The sequence below is a fragment of the Nerophis ophidion genome, linkage group LG22 (assembly GCF_033978795.1).
Source record: "Nerophis ophidion isolate RoL-2023_Sa linkage group LG22, RoL_Noph_v1.0, whole genome shotgun sequence".
Taxonomy (NCBI): domain Eukaryota; kingdom Metazoa; phylum Chordata; class Actinopteri; order Syngnathiformes; family Syngnathidae; genus Nerophis; species Nerophis ophidion.
Genome location: NC_084632.1, coordinates 5,014,848 through 5,034,847, shown reverse-complemented (window position 1 = coordinate 5,034,847; position 20,000 = coordinate 5,014,848). Strand labels below are relative to the sequence as shown.

General features: G+C 41.1%; 1 protein-coding gene across 2 annotated transcripts in view; it reads left to right on the top strand.

Annotated features, from left to right (window-relative positions):
• Positions 1–20,000, top strand: part of LOC133540469 (nexilin-like) — a 29,610-nt gene that overhangs the window by 7,808 nt on the left and 1,802 nt on the right. The window contains exons 2-8 of one of the 2 annotated variants that reach the window (XM_061883091.1): positions 4,811–5,055; positions 7,998–8,195; positions 10,194–10,275; positions 10,348–10,496; positions 13,080–13,280; positions 13,351–13,524; positions 16,361–16,561. In XM_061883091.1, the coding sequence (XP_061739075.1) occupies positions 4,813–5,055; positions 7,998–8,195; positions 10,194–10,275; positions 10,348–10,496; positions 13,080–13,280; positions 13,351–13,524; positions 16,361–16,561 (1,248 nt within the window). In that variant the 5' untranslated portion in view covers positions 4,811–4,812. Of the gene's footprint in view, positions 1–4,787; positions 5,056–7,997; positions 8,196–10,193; positions 10,276–10,347; positions 10,497–13,079; positions 13,281–13,350; positions 13,525–16,360; positions 16,562–20,000 lie in introns of both variants that reach the window. The other variant, XM_061883090.1, reaches the window with a different exon arrangement.

The window sequence follows — 20,000 nt, the reverse complement described above, 5'->3', positions numbered from 1 at the left end:
ATCTAGTGATGTTGTCTGTTTGGGACCATCTAGTGATGTTGTCTGTTTGGGACCATCTAGTGATGTTGTCTGTTTGGGACCATCTAGTGATGTTGTCTGTTTGGGACCATCTAGTGATGTTGTTTGTTTGGGACCATCTAGTGATGTTGTTTGTTTGGGACCATCTAGTGATGTTGTTTGTTTGGGACCATCTAGTGATGTTGTCTGTTTGGGACCATCTAGTGATGTTGTTTGTTTGGGACCATCTAGTGATGTTGTTTGTTTGGGACCATCTAGTGATGTTGTTTGTTTGGGACCATCTAGTGATGTTGTCTGTTTGGGACCATCTAGTGATGTTGTTTGTTTGGGACTATCTAATCATGTTGTTTGAGTGACAATGTATTAAATGTGATGGTCTGTGTTATGAATGTTCAAATGTCCACAAGGGGGCGCCACATGGTTCAATATTAGGACCCCTGCAGTTTATAGTGTATAGTTTATAGTGTATATTCATGACTTAGGACAAAATTTGCATTTCACACTGAACTGAGGACACAATAATGTGCTGCTAAAGCTGTAACCGAGGACACAATAATGTGCTGCTAAAGCTGTAGAAAGATGTTGATGTCCTAAAACCAGTCCTCGATGCTGAAAAGACAAAACTAATGTTTTGAAACACTAAGAAGGTTCCTGAAACCATCCACTTGGTGTCCACTCTTGAGGGAAATGTCTTAGAGGTGGTTAGTTACCTGAATATTTTACTGGGTGACTCCCTGACTTTCAAGCCCATTTAGACAACCTGGTGAAAAAACTCAAATTGGGATTTTTCTTTCAAGATAAATGTTTTTCTTTTGAGGCCCAAAAGTGCCATGTCACTGCAACATGTGGATGTGTTTTAGAACAGGGGTCACCAACCTTTTTGAAACCAAGAGCTACTTCTTGGGTACTGATTAATACGAAGGGCTACCAGTTTGATACACACTTAAATAAATTGCCAGAAATAGCCAATTTGCTCAATTTACCTTTAACTCTATGTTATTATTAATAATTAAATATTTATCTTTGTGGAAACGCTGATCATCTTAATGATTTCTCACAATAAATATATATTTTTGATGACATGTTTTAAATAGGTTAAAATCTAATCTGCACTTTGTTAGAATATATAACAAATTGGACCAAGCTATATTTCTAACAAAGACAAATCATTATTTCTTCTAGATTTTCCAGAACAAACATTTTAAAAGAAATTGAAAAGACTTTGAAATAAGATTTAAATTGGATTCTACAGATTTTCTAAATTTGCCGGAATATTTTTTTTTAATTTTAATCATAAGTTTGAAGAAATATTTCACAAATATTCTTCGTCGAAAAAACAGAAGCTAAAACGAAGAATTAGATTAAAATGTATTTATTATTCTTTCCAATAAAAAATGTATTTACTTGAACATTGATTGAAATTGTCAGGAAAGAAAAGGAAGAAATTTAAAAGGTAAAAAGGTATATGTGTTTAAAAATCCTAAAATCATTTTAAAGTTGTATTTTTTCTCTAAAATTGTGTTTCTGAAAGTTATAAGAAGTAAAAAAAAAAAAATGATTTTATTCAAACAAGTGAAGACCAAGTCTTTAAAATATTTTCTTGGATTTTTTTTTAACTCTATTTGAGTTTTGTCTCTCTTAGAATTAAAAATGTCGAACAAAGCGAGACCAGCTTGCTAGTAAATAAATACAATTTTAAAAATAGAGGCAGCTCACTGGTAAGTGCTGCTATTTGAGCTATTTTTAGAACAGGGGGCAACTCATCTGGTCCTTACGGGCGACCTGGTGCCCGCGGGCACCGCATTGGTGACCCCTGTTTGAGACTATGAATGTCTACATAGCATGTAAATTGTGTTTGATGTAAATCTAAACAGAATACAATGATTTGCAAATCCTTTTCAACCCATATTCAGTTGAATATGCTACAAAGACAACATATTTGATGTTCAAACTCATAAACTTAATTTATTTTTTGCAAATAATAATTAACTTAGAATTTCATGGCTGCAACACGTGCCAAAGTAGTTGGGAAAGGGCATGTTCACCACTGTGTTACATCACCTTTTCTTTTAACAACACTCAATAAACGTTTGGGAACTGAGGAAACTAATTGTTGAATCTTTGAAACTGGAATTCTTTACCATTGTTGCTTGATGTAGAGCTTCAGTCCTTCAACAGTCCGCTGTTGTATTTTACGCTTCATAATGCACCACACATTTTCTATGGGAGACAGGTCTGGACTGCAGGCAGGCCAGGAAAGTACCCGCACTCTTTTACTATGAAGCCACGCTGTTGTAACACGTGGCTTGGCACTGTTTTGCTGAAATAAGCAGGGGCGTCCATGATAACGTTGCTTGGATGACAACATATGTTGCTCCAAAACCTGTATGTACCTTTCAGCATTAATGGTGCCTTCACAGATGTGTAAGTTACCCATGCCTTGGGCACTAATACACCCCCATACCATCACAGATCCTGGCTTTCGAACTTTGCGCCTATAACAATCCGGATGGTTATTTTCCTCTTTGTTCCGGAGGAAACCACGTCCACAGTTTCCAAATATAATTTGAAATGTGGACTCGTCAGACCACAGAACACTTTTCCACTTTGCATCAGTCCATCTTAGATGAGCTCGGGCCCAGCGAAGCCGCCAGTGTTTCTGGGTATTGTTGATAAATGGGTTTGGCTTTGCATAGTAGAGCTTTAACTTGCACTTACAGATGTAGCGACCAACCGTAGTTACTGAAAGTGGTTTTATGAAGACTTCCTGAGCCCATGTGGTGATATCTTTTACACAATGATGTAGGTTTTTGATGCAGTACCGTCTGAAGGATCAAAAGTCTGTAATATCATCGCTTACGTGCAGTGATTTCTCCAGATTCTCTGAACCTTTTGATGATTTTACGGACCGTAGATGGTAAAATCCCTAAATTCCTTGCAATAGCTCGTTGAGAAATGTTGTTCTAAAACTGTTCAACAATTTGCTTACAAAGTGGTGACCCTCACCCCATCCTTGTTTGTGAATTACTTAGCATTTTTTGGAAGCTGCTTTTATACCCAATCATGGCACCCACCTGTTCCCAATTAGCCTGCACACCTGTGGGATGTTCCAAATAAGTGTTTGATGAGCATTCCTATACTTTATCAGTATTTATTGCCACCTTTCCCAACTTCTTCGTCATGTGTTGCTGGCATCAAATTCTAAAGTTAATGATTATTTGCAAAAAAAAAAATAAAGTTTATGAGTTTGAACATCAAATATGTTGTCTTTGTAGCATATTCAACTGAATATGGGTTGAAAAGGATTTGCAAATCATTGTATTCTGTTTATATTTACATCTAACACAATTTCCCAACTCAAATGGAAACGGGGTTTGTATACTCCGAAGAATACGATAATATTTATTAACACACACAAAATTGATACAGTTGAGTACTAGTATCGAATCCGAGGTGCCGGGAATCAGTGCCGTATCGGTTCAAATGGGAAGGGTACCCATCCCTACATGCCAGGGGTCGGGAACCTTTTCGGCTGAGAGAGCCATGAAAGCCAAATATTTCAAAACGTATTTCCGTGAGAGCCATATCATATTTTTTAACACGGAATACAACTAAATGTGTGCATTTTTAAGTAAAACCAACATTTTTAGAGTATAATAAGTCTCTTATTCTTTTTAATAACATTGTTATTCTGAAGCTAACCAATTAAAAAATAGGCCATGTTGCTGTTTGTCCTTTGGACTCTTTAAGTTCCTGTTTTTTTCCACTCCCTTGTCTGGTTTCCTTGGTTACTCATTTTGTCCACCTGTCTCTGGCGGACAAAATGCCCGCTCACCTGCTTCCCGAGCACTAATCAAAGGCAGTGTTTAAGCTCGTCTTTGCCAGTCAGTCGCCCTGTGCTGACTTGTTTCATGCCTTGCCATAGTTTCGTGCTTCATGCCATGCCAAGTAAGTTTTGTTTGATTTATGTTCTTAGTCTGTTTATGCGTTAGCTTTGTTTTTTAGCCCAAGTTGTGCCTCCGCTGTGAGCGATTTTTGTTTGTATATTTTTTTAGTTAAAATTAAATCATGTTTTTACCTAAATGCCATGTCCCGAGTAGTCCGTCTGCCTTCCTGGGAGAACGACCCTGCAGCAAGCTGCGACCCCCCCCCCCCCATCGTGACATAAAATACTTTTTACCATTAATGCGACTTCTTGAACAGGTGCGGTAGAAAACGGATGGATGGATTTAAATGCATGAGAATGTTTTATATTTTGCACGTTATTTTTAGTGATTACCAGTGAAATTATTCATAATTATCGCGTTAAGCAATGTCAGCTAAGATTTATCAGAGAGCCAGATGCAGTCATCAAAGAGCCACATCTGGCTCTAGAGCCATAGGTTCCCTACCCCTGAGCTAAATTGAATCCTGTCTCTGTTTAATTCCTTGCTTCTTGTCTGTTTAATAAATGTCATCATTGTTTGAACCTGACTAGTGTATTCAGTGTTAAAAATATGGCTCTCACGGAAATACATTTGAACATATTTGGCTTTCATGGCTCTCTCAGCCAAAAAGGTTCCCGACCCCTGCTACATGCAAACAAAGGTAACCAAATACGGCGCAGTTTGATTTTATGGGAATGGGTTCCCAATAGTACCAAGAGAAGTACTAATTCAGTACCCATCACTCACTAAAAGTTGGTGGCGGTCCAAATGTGTTGATGGCGGGCCGCCACAGATAAATGAAGGACTTGCCTCACATTGCATCTTCCTGCCGTGTGTCCACAGCCTGCTTCCTGTCACCTGTGCAGACATGGCTGAGGTGGAGGCCGCGGTCCTGGCGGAGAAGGAGGCCGAGGTGAACGGCGTGGGGCGTGGCCACCGAGACGTGGCGGAGAAGGAGGCCGAGGTGAACGGCGTGGGCCGTGGCGAGCCGGACAAAGTCTGCGGAGAGAAGAGCAAAAGAAGGAAAGCTGCTAAAAGCCAGCAGGAGGAGGACGAGCGAGCTGACACGGACCTGCAGGACAATATTTCTGATTTGATGCTGAAAAAAGAGGTGAGTGCTTCACCTTCTCAAGTCTGGACCACTAAAATTCCAACTAGAAACTTTTATCGGTCTTTCTGAACAAATCACTTTGCTATTTTTTTTTTCCTAAAAATTTATTTCCAGTATGTGATTTTCAATTTGTGTCATATTTGACAGCTGGTCAAAAAATTATATTTAGGGTCCTTGGCCCATTGCAAAAGGTTTTTGCAATGGGCCTATTGAAACTGCTGTGTTTTATTATTATTCCGCACCTACTCGCTGTAATTTGACCCCCTTAACATGCTTCAAAACTCACCAAATTTGACACACACGTCGGTATAGCAAACCTTCCCAACATATTAAGCAACCAATCCCCCAAAATGAAAATTGCGCTCTAGCGCCCCCTAGGAAAAAAATTACAGACAAAACTGCATGTAACTTCTGTTAGGAATGTCATAGCGACATGAAACAAAAACTCCTATGTAGGTCTGACTTAGACCCAATTTTCATACACTCACTTCTTTCAGCAATAATCGACAGGAAGTTGGCAAAAACCCATTCAAAATAAAATTTTCGCAAAAAATGCAATTTTTGCCTCTTTGCGCTGTAATGTGACCCCTTTTAAAATGCTTCAAAAGTCACCAAAATTGGCGCACACATAAGGACTGGCGAATATTGCGATCTAATGAAAAAACCAAACCCCAAAACTTAAAATTGCGCTCTAGCGCTATTTTTGAATAAAACACTGAAAAACTGCTCCTAGGAAGAAAACACAGACAAAACTGCTTGTAACTTCCGGTAAGAATGTCGGAGAGACATGAAACAAAAACCTCTATGTAGGTCTCGCTTAGACCTACATTTCATAGATTGACAACCCCCAACAAAAATCAACAGGAAGTTTGCAATCCCTCCTTCAAAACAAAAGTTCTGTAAAAACCGGTCACCTTTCTTCAAACATTATCTCCTCTGAGTCCGTTTGTTGTTTTGGCTTCAAACTCGCACAGGAGAGAGATTGAACCCTTCTGATTAAAAGTGTAGAACAGAGTTTTGATAAGTTCTCAGGTTTTGATTTTACGCGCCTTCAAGGAACTCCTGTGCAAAGTCTCCTAAAAAATGTCATTTTTGGCTCTTTGAGCTGTTATTTGACCCCCTTAAAATGCTTCAAAGTGCAAGTTAAAGCTCTACTATACAAAGCAAAAGCCATTTATCAACAACATCCAGAAACGCAGATCTGTAATTTGACCCCCTTACCATGCTTTAAAACTCACCAAATTTTACACACATCAGGACTGGCGAAAATTGCCATCTAATAAAAAACCAAACCCTAAAAATAAAAATTGCGCTCTAGCGCCCCCTAGGAAAAAACCCAGACAAAACTGCATGTAACTTCTGTTAGAAATGTCGTAGACAAGATATAAAAACCTCTATGTTGGTCTGACTTAGACCAGGGCTTGAGTAGTGGCGGCAGCAGCCAAAGGTGGACCCGACCAACGCTGCTTTAATTGTAAGTTATTTTATAAGAATGTAACACAAACATAACAACATCATCACTTGAATTCACATTCTTGATCATTTTCAAAGCATCTTCAATCTTCTCATTATTCTCCATCTAAAGAAACCCACAACATTTTTTGGGGTGATTTTTTTTTCCCACCAATAAAAATCAGAAATCGATAATTCATACTTGCCAACCCTCCCGGATTTTCCGGGAGACTCACAAAATTCAGCACCTCTCCCGAAAACCTCCCGGGACATATTTTTTCTCCCGAAATTCAGGCAGAGCTGGAGGCCACGCCCCCTCCAGCTCCATGAGGACCCGAGTGACATGTCGACAGCCTGTTTTCACGTCCGCTTTCCCACAATATAAACAGAGTGCCTGCCCAATGACGTTATACCTGTAGAATGATCGAGGGCCAGTTCTTGGTTCCTTATGCGGGTTTATTGTTAGGCAGTTTCATTAACGTCCTCCCAGCGCGGCAACAACACACAACAACAGCAGTCAGGTTTTCGTCTACCGAAAAGCAGTTCGTCTGCCGTAAACAGCAATGTTGTGACACTCTTAAAAATGACAATACTGTTATCTACTGTGCATGCATATGTGACAATAACATCTACGGCTTTTAGAGCAGTGGTTCCAAACCTTTTTTCAGAAATGTACCCCCTGTGAACATTTTTTTTAATTCAAGTACCTCCTAATCAGAGCAAAGCATTTTTGTTTGAAAAAAAAAAAAAGATAAAGAAGTAAAATACAGCACTATGTCATCAGTTTCTGATTGATTAAATTGTATAACAGCACAAAATATTGCTCATTTTTATTGGTCTTTCTTGAACTATTTAGAAAAAAAGATATAAAAACAACTAAAAACTTGTTGAAAAATAAACAAGTGATTCAATTATAATTAAAGATTTCTACACATACTGCGATGAGGTGGCGACTTGTCCAGGGTGTACACCGCCTTCCGCCCGATTGTAGCTAAGATAGGCATCAGTGCCCCCCGCCACCCTAAAGGGAATAAGCGTTAGAAAATGGATAGCTGTAAATATACTCCTCCCCTCTTAACCACGCCCCTCGCCAAACCCCTGACCACGCCCCCCACTCCCGAAATTGGAGGTCTCAAGGTTGGCAAGTATGCTATAATTTGTTATGGCCACACACACATACACAAACATTAATATATATATATTAATATATATATATATATATATATATGAATAAATTAATTAATTTTTTATTACCTTATCCTTGTCAAATGTGGCCAAATTTCACTTCTAAATCAGGTGGTCCTTAATTTCTTCTTTGTGGCAACAATGACTGGAAAAGCCCTCTAGTAAGTCCATCACCGCCCTCGTGTGGATTGTACGTGTACTGCGTCTGATCAGACCCCCTTTCAGGGAACAAAGAATTAGAGGAAAAACCACATGTATGGCGTTGAAAGATTCCCACCTGTTGCACCTTCTGTGTCTTCCTGCAGAAACTGCTGCGATCCAAGAAGCCGGTGGCCAGAAGCTACGTGCCCAGCCTGAACAAAGAGAAGGGCGACGTCACCAACAAGTTTGCCAGCATGCAGAAAGCCAGAGAGGAGCGAAGCAGGCAGAGGAGCCGAGAACAGCAGCAGAAGAGGAAGGACCAGTATGTCAAGGAGAGGGAGTGGAGCCGCAGGAAGCAGCAGGTCAGACTACACCACCTTCCTGACATGGCATGGTGAAGACAACACCTTCCTGACATGGCATGATGGAGACAACACCTTCCTAACATGGCATGATGGAGACAACACCACCTTTCTAACATGGCATGATGGAGACAACACCTTCCTAACATGGCATGATGGAGACAACACCACCTTTCTAACATGGCATGGTGGAGACAACACCACCCTCTTCTAACATGGCATGATGGAGACAACACCACCCTCTTCTAACATGGCATGATGGAGACTACACCACCTTCCTTACATGGCATGGTGAAGACAACACCTTCCTGACATGGCATGATGGAGACAACACCACCTTTCTAACATGGCATGATGGAGACAACACCTTCCTGACATGGCATGATGGAGACAACACCTTCCTGACATGGCATGATGGAGACAACACCTTCCTAACATGGCATGGTGAAGACAACACCTTCCTGACATGGCATGATGGAGACAACACCACCTTTCTAACATGGCATGATGGAGACAACACCTTCCTAACATGGCATGATGGAGACAACACCACCTTTCTAACATGGCATGGTGGAGACAACACCACCCTCTTCTAACATGGCATGATGGAGACAACACCACCCTCTTGTAACATGGCATGATGGAGACTACACCACCTTCCTTACATGGCATGGTGAAGACAACACCTTCCTGACATGGCATGATGGAGACAACACCACCTTTCTAACATGGCATGATGGAGACAACACCACCTTCCTAACATGGCATGATGGGGACAACACTACCATACTAACATGGCATGATGGAGACAACACCACCTTACTAACATGGCATGATGGAGACAACACCACCTTAGTAACATGGCATGATGGAGACAACACCACCTTACTAACATGGCATGATGGGGACAACACCACCCTCTTCTAACATGGCATGATGGAGACAACACTACATTCCTAACATGGCATGATGGAGACTACACCACCTTCCTGACATGGCATGGTGGAGACAACACCACCCTCTTCTAACATGGCATGATGGAGACAACACCACCCTCTTCTAACATGGCATGATGGAGACAACACCAAGTTCTTTCTGTTCCGCCACTCCCAGTCTGTGGAACGCTCTCCCTTACCACCTGAGGGCACCACAGACTGTGAATGCTTTTAAAAAGGCTTAAAAATCCATCTTTTTTTTTTTTTAAAGCTATATGCATACTAGTTCTAGCTATTAGGCTGTTCTAGTTTTCAATTTGTATTTATTTATTTTTATCATGTTATTTTTTAATGCACGGTAGCACTTTGAGGTTGTTTGCTCAATGTAAAGTGCTTTTTACAAATAAAATCTATCATTATTCTCAGGTGTGTTTGTGCGGTGAAGAGTGAGTTCTCGGGTGTGTTTGTGCGGTGAAAAACAAGTTCTCTGGTGTGTTAGTCCCGTGAAGAGCAAGTTCTCAGGTGTGTTTGTGAGGTGAAGAGCAAGTTCTCAGGTGTTAGTGTGGTGAAGAGCAAGATCTCAGGTGTGTTTGTGAGGTGAAGAGCAAGTTCTTTCTGTTCCGCCACTCCCAGTCTGTGGAACACTCTCCCTGACCACCTGAGGGCACCACAGACTGTGAATGCATTTAAAAAAGGCTTAAAAACCCTTCTTTTTTTTTTTTTTAGATATATGCATACTAGTTCTAGCTATTAGGCTGTTCTAGTTTTTAATTTGTATTTATTTTTATCATGTTATTTTTTAATACACGATAGCACTTTGAGGTTGTTTAATTTGAAGTGGTTTTTACAAATGAAATCCATTATTCTCAGGTGTGTTTGTGAGGTGAAAAGCAAGCATGCGAGGAGGTGGATTATCATGAGTACAACCTCATCTGCTTTGACTGTCAGCATCCAATCAGAAGGCCAGCTGCAGGTCACATGACAGGCCTATTAGCAGGGCTTAGGGCAGCAGCGTGGCCATCCAGGAGATGATCCCACTAACTCTTCCCTTCCTCCCCCGCAGATGAAAGAACTCCTGGCTTCCAGCGATGAGGAGGAAGACGTGAAGACCAAGGTGGAGAAGTCCTACGTGCCCAAGATCACAGGTGAGACACCTGGCCGTGCAGCACAAGAAGAAGAAGAAGAAGAAGAAGAAGATGTGGTTTGTGCGTCCTCAGGCAGTGTGAAGGGCAAGTTTGCTGAGATGGAGAAGCAGCGTCAGGAGGGCGAGAAGAAGAAGATGGAGGGAGAGAGGAAGAGGAGGGAGGCCCAGGACAACATGGAGAAGGACAAAATCACACGGGAGTTGGCCAAGAAGGCGGCGGAGGTCAGCACAGCACATGTCCTCCGCATGTTTCATTCTCTTTTCAACACTTAAACCCTGAAGGTTACGTCATCCTGGTAAATGTCCGGCAGTTCAGAAACACAGCAAAGTATATGAATTATTATAACATAACATGACATTATATGAAATATGACATAACATGAAATAAGACAATATGAAATTGTCAAACTTAGACTTGGATTTGGGTTGTTTCTTCGACGCAGAGGGAATTTGGAACGAGCCAGGCGTGAATTAAGGTACATGTTTAATTGATTAATAAACAAACTACAAAAAGGCAAACAAAGGGCGCTCACAAGGAGGTACAAACACTTGGCTATTAAAAAAAAAAGACTAGCATAAATTCTGCAAACTACAAACATGAAAAGAAAACACTTGCACTGAGGCAGGAAAAAACTAAACTAGCACAATGGCATGACTATAGACAAGAAACAAAAACCTGCACTGTGGCATGAATAACAAAAACTTACGTGGCACAAGCAGAAGGGAAACTAGGCATGGAGGGATATGTAGGAAAAGTGAAGTTGCCAGGACGAAGACGGAAAACGAATGGCTTAAATAATGACTATGATGATGATTACTAACAGGTGTGAGGCTGAGGAGAGGGGCGCGACTTGGGGACAAGGTGGAAACTAATGAGTAGCCATGGTGACAAAGAAAACAAGGAAGTGCAAAACAGGAAACAAGTGTCCAAAAAACTAACATAACTTGACCAAAACAAAACATGATTCAAAGGCGTGACAGAAATAAGACAAAAAATTACATTAAATTATATTAAATATATCATTATATTAAATAATATGACATATAAAATATGACATAACATGAAATAACATGGCATAAGAAATGATGTGATATGAAAAAAAAAATTATATCGATTTTCAAACATTTAAAAAAATCTTCGATGGATTTTTAAAAATGGATTTCAATTGAGAACATTTTTTAATAATTAAATACTTTTTTTTTTTTAAATCAATTTCCAAACGTAATTTTAAAATGGATTCTTAATGAAAAAACAAGCAAAAAAAACAAAAAAATTATAATCAATTTTCAAACATTTTTTAAAAATAGATTCTGAGATTGGCACCAGTGAAAAAGAGTTGGCGGTATAATAATAATAATAATAATAATAATAATAATAATAATAATAAAGAATAATAAAACCTTAGAAATACAATAGGGTCCTCTGTCCCAAAGAGACATTCGGTCCCTAAAAAACATTTTTTTCATGAATTTTCAAACATTTTTTAAAAATGTATTCCTATTGAGAAAAAAAAAAAAGTGTACATTTTTAAATCGATTTTCAAAAAACATTTTTAAACATGGATTCCTTTTGAAAAAAAATAAAAAAATAAAAACTTTCCTTAAATCAATTTTCAAACATTTTTTAAAATGGATTCTCATTGGAAAAAAAATCAAAAAATTATGAAAAAAATTCATTTTTTTAATTTATTTTCCAACATATCTTAAAACATGGGTTCCTTTTGAAAAATTTTAAAATACAAATATTTTTTCAATCACTTTCAAACATTTTTAAAAATTGATTCCTATTGAAAAATATATAAAACAATTGCATAAAAATATACTTTAATTGATTTTCAAAACGCACTTTTTAAAATGCAATATTATTAAAAAATAAAAAATGTAAATACTATGATTTACTTTCATTTTGAAATAGATTTGTGAAAAGTAAAAATCAATTGAAAATAGTGCTGAATAAAAATCGAATGTGATCGATTTTTTCCGGGTCCCATAGTGTCCTGATTCCATTTCCTTTCAAACGTGTTGAGGACCGAGGTCCACTTTTAGATGGTTTATGTCTTGACAAAAGTTGTGTACAATGGGTCATCCCATTTTAGCTTGTGTGTGTGTGTGTGTGTGTGTGTGTGTGTAGACAAGTAGAGCAACACACTTGCAAGGTTGCCAGGTGTGGACAGACTACGACTGGCAAGTGTTTCCCACACCTCCTAACTCAGCAGGACTGAATTAGACTCACTTATCTCTAGCTTGACCTGCTGTGTGTGACCTCTGACCCCAACAAGTGTGGCTCCTCCTGACTGGACATTTCTCAGTGACACAGGAAACTATTTTCACACAGAGGGCTTCCAAAAACAATTTGGGGACCCGCAACTGATTTTACAGTGACCTGCACACCTTCTAAACATCCCAGCAGTACTGTTCACACTGACATGACAACTACTACTACGAGGGAATAATGAACAGCAAATCAGTGATTGACGCGACAAACTTTCAGTCCTTTGTTAGTGGACAAGGAGACAATAACCATGGAAGCACATTCAACTCACAGAGCTGAGCTAAAACAGGGCTTAACACTTAACAGGCACTCACACACTCAGCTCTCATGAAACATCTCTCAACTGCATATGCCAGGTATTTGTTTTTTGCATGAATTACTTCTGTTAAAGACTAATTCAACTACTTTTTCGGGGAAGTAACTATAATGATATTTTAAAAGTACTTTTCAGAACACATGCTCCTGGGTGGAGACAAGTATTGCCGACGCAGGCTTTCGAAATCCCTACATTTTGTAACCTTTCCCCTCTACAGGAAGGAGACGACACCTTCCTGGTCAAGGTGGTTCCTATGAAGTCGTCACGAGCGCCGGGCAAAATCAAAGTGAACTTTGAAGACATGGAGAAGAGTCGAGAGGAGGAGCTGCAGAAGGCGGCGGAGGACGAGAAGAAGCGGCGATACGATGAAAACAAGCGCTCCTTCAGGGAAGCCAAGCGGCGCTCCATTGTCCCGGAGGTGGGCACGCCTGAACGCCACCCGGTCCGAAGCGGGCATGTTCTCTCTCACCCGGGCTTCTCCTTGGCAGGAGGACCAGGACAAGCCGGCAGAGAGGACCCAGGCCACTCCCGGGAAGCTGAAGATGACCTTTGAGGAGCTGGAGCGGGAAAGGCAAGAGCAGAGGAAGAAGAAAGGCGAGGAGGAAGCCAAGCGACGCCTGCAGCAGGAGAAGAAAGCTTTTGAGGAGGCCCGACTGGGATTGGTAAAACTTTGCAACACCACACCACTGCAACACCACACCACATGACATGACATAACACCTCCTCTCTCAACATCAACCATTCCCCACAGCACTTCTGGCAAACCATCATTCAACATTACCATTCATGGTCTGAACCTGGTTCTGGTTCTGGCCATGAAAGTCCAGTCCTCACTCAATCTTTTTCTAAACATTCCAAAACCCAATCATGCTTCCTCACCTTCAAGCAAACTCCACCTGATAAACTGCTTCAATGTCACTGACTGACAGAGAGTGAGTCAGTCAGTGAGTGCAAGTGAGTTAGAGAGTCAGTGAGTGAGTGTGGGTGAGTCAGTGAGTGAGTGTGGGTGAGTCAGTGAGTGAGTGCGGGTGAGTCAGTGAGTGAGTGCGGGTGAGTCAGTGAGTGAGTGCGGGTGAGTCAGTGAGTGAGTGCGGGTGAGTCGGTGAGTGAGTGCGGGTGAGTCGGTGAGTGAGTGCGGGTGAGTCGGTGAGTGAGTGTGGGTGAGTGCGGGTGAGTCGGTGAGTGAGTGTGGGTGAGTGCGGGTGAGTCGGTGAGTGAGTGTGGGTGAGTGCGGGTGAGTCGGTGAGTGAGTGTGGGTGAGTCGGTGAATAAGTGTGGGTGAGTCGGTGAGTAAGTGTGGGTGAGCTGGTGAGTGAGTGAGTGTGGGTAAGCCGGTGAGTGAGTGTGGGTGAGTGAGTCAGTGGGTGAGCCGGGGAGTGAGTGTGGGTGAGTCAGAGAGTGAGTGCGGGTGAGTCAGTCAGTCACTGACAGATAGTGAGTCAGTGAGTGAGTGCAGTTGAGTTAGAGAGTGAGTGAGTGTGGGTGGGTGAGTCAGTGAGTGAGTGTGGGTGAGCCGGTGAGTGAGTCAGTGAGTGAGTGTGGGTGAGTCAGAGAGTGAGTGCGGGTGAGTCGGTGAGTGAGTCAGTCACTGACAGATAGTGAGTGCAGGTGAGTCAGTGAGTGAGTGAGTGAGTGTGGGTGGGTGAGCCGGTAAGTGAGTGTGGGTGAGTCAGTGAGTGAGTGTGGATGAGTCAGAGAGTGAGTGCGGATGAGTCAGAGAGTGAGTGCGGGTGAGTCAGTGAGTGAGTGCGGGTGAGTCAGTGAGTGAGAGCGGGTGAGTTAGAGAGTGAGTGAGTGTGGATGAGCCAGTGAGCGAGTGAGTGCGGGTGAGCCGGTGAGTGAGTGTGGGTGAGTCGGTGAGTGAGTGTGGGTGAGTCGGCGAGTGAGTCGGTGAGTGAGTGCGGGTGAGTCAGTGTGGATGAGCCAGTGAGTGACTGCGGGTGAGTCGGTGAGTGAGTGTGGGTGAGTCGGTGAGTGAATGTGGGTGAGTCGGCGAGTGAGTGCGGGTGAGTGAGTGTGGGTGAGTGTGTGAGTAATTGAGTGAGTGAGTGAGTCAGAGAGTGAGTCGGTCAGTGAGTGTGGGTGAGTGAGTGAGTCAGAGTGTGAGTGAGTGGATGAGTGAGTGAGTGCGTGTTATTGAATGAGTGAGTAATTGAGTGAGTGAGTGAGTGAGTCAGAGAGTGAGTCGGTCAGTGAGTGTGGGTGAGTCAGTGAGTGAGTGTGGGTGAGTGAGTGAGTCAGAGTGTGAGTGAGTGGATGAGTGAGTGAGAGAGTGTTATTGAATGAGTGAGTAATTGAGTTAGTGAGTGAGTCAGAGAGTGAGTGTGGGTGAGTCAGTGAGTGAGTAAGTGTGGTGAGTGAGTAAATGAGTGAGTGTGTGACAGTGAGTGTGGGTGAGTCAGCGATTGGGTGTGTGACAGTGAGTGAGTGTGTGAGAGATAATTATTTTCACAAGTTGTGAGTGAGTGAGTGAGGGTGAGTCAGCGATTGGGTGTGTGACAGTGAGTATGTGACAGAGTCAGTGAGTAAGTAGGTTTGAGGGAGTGAGTGGGAGATAATTCTTTTCACAAGTTGTGAGTGAGTGTAATTGAGATGTATTTTCACAAGTTAGTGGTTGCATGTACTAAGTGAGTGAGTGAAAGTGTTTAGTGCGTGAGTGAGTGACTTAGTGAGATTTATTTGTACATGTTATTAGTTGTGTGTACTAAGTGAGTGAGTGAGAGAAAGTGTTTAGTGAGTGAGTGAGTGACTTAGTGAGATTTATTTGTACATGTTATTAGTTGTGTGTACTAAGTGAGTGAGTGAGAGAAAGTGTTTAGTGAGTGAGACATATTTTCACAAGCTCGTGGATGTGAGAGGGGGAGAGTGTTTGATGCATGAGTGAGTGATTTTTTAAAATGTTTAGTCAGTGAGTGAGTGAGAGAGAATTATACTCACAAGTTACTGGTTGTGTTTAGTGAGTGAGTGACATGGATTTACACAAGTTAGTGAGTGTTTAATGAGTGAGTGTTTGTTACACAAGTTAGTAGTTGTGTTGCGTGCAAGTGAGTGAGTGAGTGAGTGAGTGAGTGAGTGTATTGTACAGTAATGGTGGGTAAAAAAAGGCCTTAGTGAGTGTATGGCACACTCTCTAGCTGTGTTGACACTGCTCTAAAACTGTTTTGTTTGACAACGGTCACATCTGATGGATCCAAAAAGTCTCTACATTTGACCAACCAATACAATTAATAGTTAGCTCATATAATAATAATAAAGTACAACTCAGTTGAACGTTGCAACCAAACAGCCGGTGTGTAATAAGCTCAATACTTACAGTATAAACACTTTGTAGGGCACAACATAACACTCAGCTTGCTGGAAAAAGCTACTTCCTGGTTAGACGACATACCAGAGGTGCTGCCATCTACTGTCTTGGGAGTGCAAGTGCTCTGCAAACAAGACTCAGATGTATAAATGAGAACTGGACTTTGGACCTCGCTCAAACGTGTGTCCCTGCAGGACCAGGACCAGGACCAGGAAGACAGCCTGCAGTCACACGCTCAGGACGACAAGGAGGAGTTCCGACCTGGAAAACTGCGGCTGAGCTTTGAAGAAGTGGAGAGGCAAAGGGTGGAGGAGGAGCGCAAGAAGGCGGAGGAGGAGGCCAGGAGGCGGATGGAGGAGGAGAGGAGAGCTTTTGCCGAGGCCAGGAAGAGCATGGTCAGTTTTTATTCAGATCTTACTTGGCATGTTTGTATCGCTGATCACATGGCACACCAGGGACCAGGAACCAGGGACAGGATGTGTCTCCATGGCCTCCTGGGGACCAGCGTCCTCTGCAGTGGACGTTGGGCTTTTTCCTTCATTATCAAATGAGGACAAAAAATGTATTCACAAAACACAAATGTCCACTGCAGAGGACAAATGTTCCTAAAGAGGTTAGTTAACGAGGCTGAAGACAATCTGAGAATCCGTGTCCACTGCAATGGACATTTTTAGTTTGCACTCTCAGGACAATATTCCACCGAAGCACATGAAAACCAGCGTCCTCTGCAGTGGACGTTTAGGGCTCTTTTTACGGTCATGTGTTACTGACACAAACACAAATGTCCACTGCAGAGGACATTTAGGGAAATGTGTAACTGAAAAAACACAAATGTCCACTGCAGAGGACATTTACGAAAGTGTGTAGCTGAAAAAACACAAATGTCCACTGCAGAGGACAATGTGTAACTGGAAAACCCCCCCACAAATGTCCACTACAGAGGACGTTTAAAAAAATGTGAAACTGGAAAAAATACAAATGTCCACTGAGGAGGACATTTAGGAAAATGTGTAACTGAAAACCCCCCACAAATGTCCATTGCAGAGGACATTTAGGGAAATGTGTAACTGAAAAACCCCACAAATGTCAACTGCAGACGGCAGATTTACGAAAATGTATAAGTGGAAAAAAAAAACCCACAAATGTCCACTGCAGTGCACATTTAACAAAATGTGTAACTGGAAAAAATACAAATGTCCACTGGGGAGGACATTTAGGAAAATGTGGAACCGAAAAAAAACACAAATGGCCACTGCAGAGGACATTTACGAAAGTGTGTAGCTGAAAAAACACAAATGTCCACTGCAGAGGACAATGTGTAACTGGAAAAAAAACCCACAAATGTCCACAACAGAGGACATTTTAAATAATGTGAAACTGGAAAAAATACAAATGTCCACTGCAGAGGACATTTAGGGAAATGTGTAACTGAAAAAACCCACAAATGTCCACTGCAGAGGACATTTACGAAAGTGTGTAGCTGAAAAAACACAAATGTCAACTGCAGAGGGCAATGTGTAACTGGAAAACCACCCCACAAATGTCCACTACAGAGGACGTTTAAAAAAAATGTGAAACTGGAAAAAATACAAATGTCCACTGAGGAGGATATTTAGGAAAATGTGTAACTGAAAAACCCACAAATGTCCACTGCAGAGGACATTTAGGGAAATGTGTAACTGGAAAAACCCACAAATGTCAACTGCAGACGGCAGATTTACGAAAATGTGTAAGTGGAAAAAAAACCCCACAAATGTCCACTACAGAGGACGTTTAAAAAAATGTGAAACTGGAAAAAATACAAATGTCCACTGAGGAGGACATTTAGGAAAATGTGTAACTGAAAACCCCCCACAAATGTCCATTGCAGAGGACATTTAGGGAAATGTGTCACTGGAAAAACCCACAAATGTCAACTGCAGACGGCAGATTTACGAAAATGTATAAGTGGAAAAAAAACCCCACAAATGTCCACTGCAGTGCACATTTAACAAAATGTGTAACTGGAAAAAATACAAATGTCCACTGGGGAGGACATTTAGGAAAATGTGGAACCGAAAAAAAACACAAATGACCACTGCAGAGGACATTTACGAAAGTGTGTAGCTGAAAAAACACAAATGTCCACTGCAGAGGACAATGTGTAACTGGAAAAAAACACCACAAATGTCCACAACAGAGGACATTTTAAATAATGTGAAACTGGAAAAAATACAAATGTCCACTGCAGAGGACATTTAGGGAAATGTGTAACTGAAAAACCCCACAAATGTCAACTGCAGACGGCAGATTTATGAAAATGTATAAGTGGAAAAAAAACCCCACAAATGTCCACTGCAGTGCACATTTAGGGACATGTATAACAAAAAAAAACTGTAGAGGACATTTAAAAAAATGTGTAACTGAAAAAAATACAAATGTCCACTGAGGAGGACATTTAGGAAAATGTGTAACTGAAAAAACACAAATGACCACTGCAGAGGACATTTACGAAAGTGTGTAGCTGAAAAAACACAAATGTCCACTGCAGAGGACAATGTGACACTGGAAAAAAAAACCACAAATGTCCACTACAGAGGACATTTAAAAAAATGTGAAACTGGAAAAAAATACAAATGTCCACTGAGGAGAACATTTAGGAAAATGTGTAACTGAAACCCCACCACAAATGTCCACTGCAGAGGACATTTAGGAAAATGTGTAGCTGTAAAAAACACAATTGTCCACTGCAGAGGACATTTACAAAAATGTGTAGCTGTAAAAATACAAATGTCCACTGAGGAGGACATTTAGGAAAACGTGTAACTGGAAAAGAAAACCCACAAATGTCCACTGTAGAGGACATTTACCAAAATGTGTAACTGAAAACCCCCCAAAAATGTCCACTGCAGAGGACATTTAAAAAAAAATGTGTAACTGAAAAAATTAAAATGTCCACTGAGGAGGACATTTAGGAAAATGTGTAACTGGAAAAAACACAAATGTCCACTGCAGAGGACATTCAGGCAAACGTGTAACTGGAAACCCCCCAAAAATGTCCACTGCAGAGGACATTTAAAAAAATGTGTAAATGAAAAAATAAAAATGTCCACTGAGGAGGACATTTAGGAAAATGTGTAACTGAAAAAAACACAAATGTCCACTGCAGAGGACATTTGGGGAAATGTGTAACTGAAAAACCCCACAAGTGTCCACTGCAGAGGACATTTTAAAAAAAATGTGCAACTGGAAAAAATACAAATGTCCACTGGGCAGGACATTTAGGAAAATGCGTGACTGGAAAACCCCCCACAAATGTCCACTGCAGAGGACATTTACGAAAATGTGTGACTAAAAAAAATACAAATGTTCACTGAGGGGGACATTTAAGAAAATGTGTAACTGAAAAAAATACTAATGTCCACTGGGGAGGACAATTAGGAAAATGTGTAACTGAAACCCCCCCCCCCCCCCCCAAATGTCCACTGCAGGGGACATTTACGAAAATGCGGAACTGAAAGAAATACAAATATCCCCTGCAGAGGACATTTATCAAAATATGTAACAAAACTCAAATGTCCACTGCAGAGGACATTTAGTAAAATATGTAACAAACAACAAATGTTCACTGCAGAGGGCATTTTGGGAATTGTGTAACTGACAAAAAACACAAATGTCCACTGCAGAGGACATTTAGTGAAATATGTAACCAACAACATAAATTTCCACTGCAGAGGACATTTAAAAAAAAAAAAATGTAACTGAAAAAATTACAAACGTCCACTGCGGAGGACATTTAGGGAATTGTGTAACTGACAAAAAACACAAATGTCCACTGCAGAGGACATTTATTAA